Raw genomic sequence first — 5,715 nt, 5'->3', positions numbered from 1 at the left:
GTCTGCCTCCCGGACCGTAACAGGAAGATGATTCCACAGGAGAGGAGCCTGATAGCTGAAGGCTCTAGCTCCTGATCTACTTTTGGAGACTTTAGGGACCACGAGTAACCCTGCGTTCTCAGAGCGCAGTGTTCTGGTGGGATAATATGGCACTATGAGCTCACTAAGATATGATGGAGCTTGACCATTTCAGTCCATTCCGCGTACGTTCTGCCCGAGTATGTTCGGGCCTTGACAGACACACATCACATGTGTGGAGATACTTCACTTTCCTCCTCCATGTCAATGTGATGACGTCATCAAATGACTTGTCGACTCGACTTCGACTTTATTGACATATAAGTCGACCTGAAAAAAATCAAAGTCGTTAATGCCCTAGTGTGAAGTTAGACGGATACTCAACATTCATTTTATATTCAAAATACAAATCTATCATGCACTTTAACAGTTTGAATGAATGATATCCTATCTACTGTGCAACATAGAGATTAATATTCTTCATGTGCCACAAGGCTTATTTTTGATATTCATATTTTGAAAATCATTTGGTCCAAAATGAGCAATATTAGTCTCTGTTATACAGTTGGTTTGACATCCTGATGTCAAATGGTTAGGGAGTATAATTGCTTTATATATATATTTCATTTAAAATTATATAAAATATAGTATATAAAACAAGAATTTGACAAACAAGCTCTGCTCTGCTCTGAGTAGGTTTGTTTGAAGGTGATATCACTGCTCTATAGCATAAAAACTCTGAAACAGTGTTGAAATTCTACTGGGAAAATGTCTAATCACCCTCCTCTGGCCAACAGGAGATGACAGCAGCTTTTGACAGTGAGCTCAGACAGCAGGAGCATGAGTTCAATATAAAAATAGATGAGATGTGCGCTCTGGTGCTGTCTCATGATCTCAAGGTGAGGAAAGTGAAAAAATGGTTTCTCTCTGTAAACAGAATGTCAGGATGGAGGATGGAGTCCATTTATGTTGTTTATGAATACCCAGTTTGTTGCGTAAGGTTGACACAAACACTAAACACATGTACACAACAAATACCGTATGCTAAGTTGTTATGTTTGAAATGCACATTTTGTACAAGTATTCCTACAATGTTTTTATAGTATAGCATTATTCTCAATCTAGGTAATCTAGATAATGATGAGTGTGTGTGTGTGTGTGTCTGTGTGTGTCTGTGTCTGTGTCTGTGTCTGTCTGTCTGTCTGTCTGTCTGTCTGTCTGTCTGTCTGTTTGTCTGTCTGTTTGTCTGTCCAGGTGAAGCTGCTGTCTAAAGAGACTGAAGTTCACTGCCATGCTCAGCATCAGACTGCAGAGGCTCTTAAAGCTTCGAAGGAGTTCTGTCAGCAGATACAAACCCAGCTGCAACACAAAGACCAGGAGATCAAACACCTCACTAATGTCAAGGACAACAAGTATGCTTCTGTACTGTGTGTGTGTGTGTGTGTGTGTGTGTGTGTGTGTGTGTGTGTGTGTGTGTGGGTGTGGGTGTGTGTCTACTTTTTTAAGATTTTCTGACTACCTTTCTGTCTTAGGATAAAGGAGCTTGAGGACAAGCTGAAAGGGATGGGGACCATACTGAAGAAAGAGGAGGATAAGCACATTAAGAAGTGAGTTGTTAAGAGCACCAACTCCTCTCAGTGAGGCATTCAGAGCCAGCTGCTGGAAAAGAGTGACAGGCAGCAGGAGAAAGAAAAAACACACTTACAAATGTGCAAAATAAAGAGAAAAATGAGGGGCACATGACGTGTTCTTACCATTAGAGATATTAAGAGGTGTTTCTGGGATGTGTAAAGTTCTTCTTTATATTGAAATACCTGAATCTATTAGCAGCAGAAATAAAAAAGATGGCATGGCTCAGCAACAACTGTGTGAGAATTAGATACAACATTGGATATGACCCAACCCATCAGTTTTTTTTTAGATTTTTATGTGTCGGTAGGATGGGGCTGGCAAAGATCCTGCAAGATGCTCACTGAGGCAGCAACACTAACAATGGGAGGGAGCATGTCTCTGTGAAGGCAACAAAACAAAAATAGTGGAGGACGAGCTGGAGCGTTAAGTCCTTGTAGAGCAGGATGGACGAAATGGGAGACTGTGGCATCCTCTCTGTAACCGGGACATGGGTCACTCACCAGGTGCCAGATCGAACTGTCCGACCATCAGTCCTTCAGTACTTGGATTGAGCAGAGGAGTTCAGATGGGTCAGAAGCTGGTGGAGTCTGTCTTGTGATGAACAACAGTTGGTGTGATTCAAGAGAGGTTGCTGAGGATTTCCATCTCTGAAGCTGGCCCACGTCTTAGACGCAGCCATGGTGTAGTCTGCAAATATGGAGACTCTCTTACCTTTGTAAAGGAGAAGACTTAAAGGCCAAAACACACCAGTGGCAAACACCACGCATCAAAATATGTGCTCCTATTATTTTTTCAATGTACAACCCCACACTGGCAGTGGCTAGACATGTGTCGGTGCTCATGGACATGCAGCCCCGTGGCACTTCACGCCACTGTCCGATTTCCAGCCTCGCCGCCGCCAGAATTAAATACACTTTTCCCCCATTTGCTCTCTGCTTTGCATACCATCTCCTGTTGCAGCTCTTTTTCTCTGCTCCTATGGCAGCTCAACTCCTCTCCTCACCGCTTTTTAACATTTAGAGACACAGACACGTGGCGTCTGACAGACCTCCGTCATTTTGCCTCTTAGAAATATACCCTTTTAACTAATTTCTGTAGTTTTTTAAAATAATTTAAGCTCAAGCCTTGCTTTTTTAATAAGTATTCTATTTAATCAAATCAAAGTTTTTTTGTACGATTCTGCATGACTGTGCTGGCATGACAGCGCCACACCTACCAGACGCCTAGACATCTGACCGGGCCCAGTTTCTGGGCCCTTGCCTGTAAGTTTTAAACTCCTGGGTGATCAAAAGCTGATTTCTCTGAATTACTTCATCCCGATGCCGTGGACTCCATTTGGAGTCCTCGCGCGTAAGTCTCTTTTATTTGCATTGCCCCTGAAGCACCACCAGTTAACAAGCCACACACTTCTGTTAGACTACTCCTTTGCTGCCGCAGTTGTTTTTGTCTCCCCAGCTGCCTCCATGGCCACATCCATGTCACCCGTAGAAAACCCACTGCTCACCAAAGCCAACAAAAGGATCGCTTACCTGCTTGAAGAAAATAGCAGACTATCCGCAGAGCTCAAAACCAGCGAATCCTTGCTGTCACAGTTTATAGATCTGGCTCACAACCAGTCACGGAAGATCTCCACGCTCTCCACAGCCTTCCAAGACACAGTCCCCTGGGAACCCTCTACCTGTCCACACCCGTCCGGCTACTCAACCCCAAAAGCTGGAGCTAAACCAAAGGTCCCGGTGGTCCTCTGCTCGACTCCAAACCAGCCAGTAGCCCAGCCACTCTGGACAGATGTGGTTCAGGGTGCTAAAAGGTATCCATCTGCCCCCGGATTCTGTCTGGAGCTCTCAGATCGCTACGGGCTCCTGTCCACTGAAGTCGCCGCAGCTCTGTCACCACCAGACCCGTCCACTTCGCAGACAGGGTCTGTTGCAAATGCCTACAGCCTACCAGCTGCCACCGAAGCTGTCACTTCTCCACCTGACGCTGGTGTGGATCGGGCGGCTGCTCCTCCCGCCGCTGCCATCTCTCCTCCACCTGACGCTGGTGTGGATCCACCTGGCCAGTCTACAGAGCCTCAGCTGCCGCTGCAACATCTTCACATTCCTGGAAATGAGTGCACTCCTCCCTCACCATCCTCCCTCACCATCCACTTATTCAATGCAATCACCCGCTACTTTCCTGGATCCACAGTTCCTGTCATTTTAAAAAAAACTCCCTGAGCTTCTGCGCTCCCTTCCCTCCACGGTCTCCAAAATCATAGTGCACGTTGGAACAAATGACACCACTTGCAGGCCGTCTGAGCTGATAAAAGCTGACTTTAAACACCTCCTCAGTCTCCTACGCAGCAAATCGGTGTTCATTTCTGGACCTATTCCAACGCTGACACGTAGTTCGGAGCAATTCAGCCGGGTCTTTTATATCCACACCTGGTTGCTCTCCTTTTGCAAAGAACTCAATTTAGGTTTTATAGACAACTTCAACTTGGTTTGGGGCTGCTCAGCCTTCTTCACATCTGATGGTATTCACCCAAACCGCCTTGGTACCACTATGCTAAAAACTAACTTAAAAATCAGTGTCCAGTACTCGCCATGTGCCTGACTGTCAACATCGCACACCCACTCCAAACTCTCTTCCTCTCCGCATGCCGTGCAGGCCCGAGTACTGTTTCTCCCACTAGCTCCTCCCTGCGGTCTGGAGTGCAAACTACCTCCTCCCCAGTCATATGCAAACCTACATTGCCCACACCCTCTATTGTTGGTCTCCCAATTCAAACTATTGTGTCTGAAAGGTTTCCTCATTTGTGTGGCAGTTTTAAAGCTGTGAATTATCAGAGCCTCCATCATATCTTAGTTGTGTCTGAATGTTGGCTGAAAGAATCTGTCAGTGACTCCTCAGTAGCTCTGGATCACTTCAATATTTTCAGACATGATAGGGTTGGCAAGGGAGGCGGTGTGGCAATATATGTCAAATCCAACTTTGAGGTTTCAGTCCTAAAATCTGTCACCATCCCAAAATGTTTTCGAACTGCTAATTTTAAAGGTTGCTTTGGGGAAGAATAATACTTTGTGTGTTGTTGGTGTATATAAACCTCCTTCAGCTGATTCAAGCTCTATTGATTGTCTGGCCAAGATACTTTCTCTGTACTTAGATTTTGAAATGATTGTGATGAGTGACCTCAATCTCGAGTGGTTAAGTGATGCCTCAAATTATCTCAAGGAGGTTAGTGGGAATCTCAGCCTATGTCAGCTTGTCACTGAGCCTACCAGGCCAAATCCTAACAATTATTCACGGTCTACCCTTATTGATCTGATTTTTTCAAATAAAAGTGACAGAATCTCTGCTTGTGGGGTCTTTGACCAAGGTATAAGTGATCACTGCCCCACAGCATGTGTCAGGAGCATGCAGTTGCCAAAAACAAAGTCACACACTGTTAACAGGAGGAATTTCAAAAACTTTGATAGCCAAGCTTTCCTCAATGACCTGGTTTCCAGTAATATTCATTCCATAATTCAAGCCACTGATGTCCAGGTTGCTACAGACACCTTTGTGAAAACATTTAACTCTTTAGTGGATAAACATGCTCCCCTTAGGAAAATTCGAATTAAGAACAGAGTAACACCTTGGTTTTTACAGGAACTGTCTAGCATGTTCAGAGACAGAAATTTAGCTTGGTCTCGTGCCAGGCACTCTGGTAACCCTCACCATTGGCTCACTTTCAGACAAATTCGAAATCGCTGTACTGCAGCCGTAAGGAAAGCTAAAACCGAGTATTATGACTATCTTCAATTTTTCAATTCAATTTTATTTATAAAGCCCAATATCACAAATCACAATTTCACAGGGCTTTACAGCATATGACATCCCTCTGTCCTTATGACCCTCGCAGCGGATAAGGAAAAACTCCCCAAAAAAAAAAAACCCTTTAACGGGGAAAAAAAACGGTAGAAACCTCAGGAAGAGCAACTGAGGAGGGATCCCTCTTCCAGGACGGACAGACGTGCAATAGATGTCGTACAGAACAGATCAGCATAATAAATTAACAGTAATCCGCATGACACAATGAGA

The 5,715-nt window shown here is 44.6% G+C and overlaps 1 protein-coding gene across 4 annotated transcripts in view; it reads left to right on the top strand.

Moving 5' to 3' along the window:
• Positions 1-817: 817 nt before the first annotated feature.
• ccdc57 (coiled-coil domain containing 57) overlaps positions 818-5,715 on the top strand; it is a 65,752-nt gene continuing 60,854 nt past the window's right edge. For all 4 annotated transcript variants that reach the window (XM_050060306.1, XM_050060305.1, XM_050060307.1 and 1 more), the window contains exons 1-3: positions 818-917; positions 1,273-1,430; positions 1,551-1,625. In XM_050060306.1, coding sequence (XP_049916263.1) covers positions 819-917; positions 1,273-1,430; positions 1,551-1,625 — 332 coding nt within the window. In that variant the 5' untranslated portion in view covers position 818. The remainder of the gene's footprint in view (positions 918-1,272; positions 1,431-1,550; positions 1,626-5,715) is intronic.

The sequence above is a fragment of the Epinephelus moara genome, chromosome 13 (genome assembly GCF_006386435.1).
Source record: "Epinephelus moara isolate mb chromosome 13, YSFRI_EMoa_1.0, whole genome shotgun sequence".
Lineage (NCBI taxonomy): Eukaryota > Metazoa > Chordata > Actinopteri > Perciformes > Serranidae > Epinephelus > Epinephelus moara.
The sequence above is the reverse complement of the archived record's forward strand: the minus strand, read 5'-3'. Positions and strand labels throughout refer to the sequence as shown.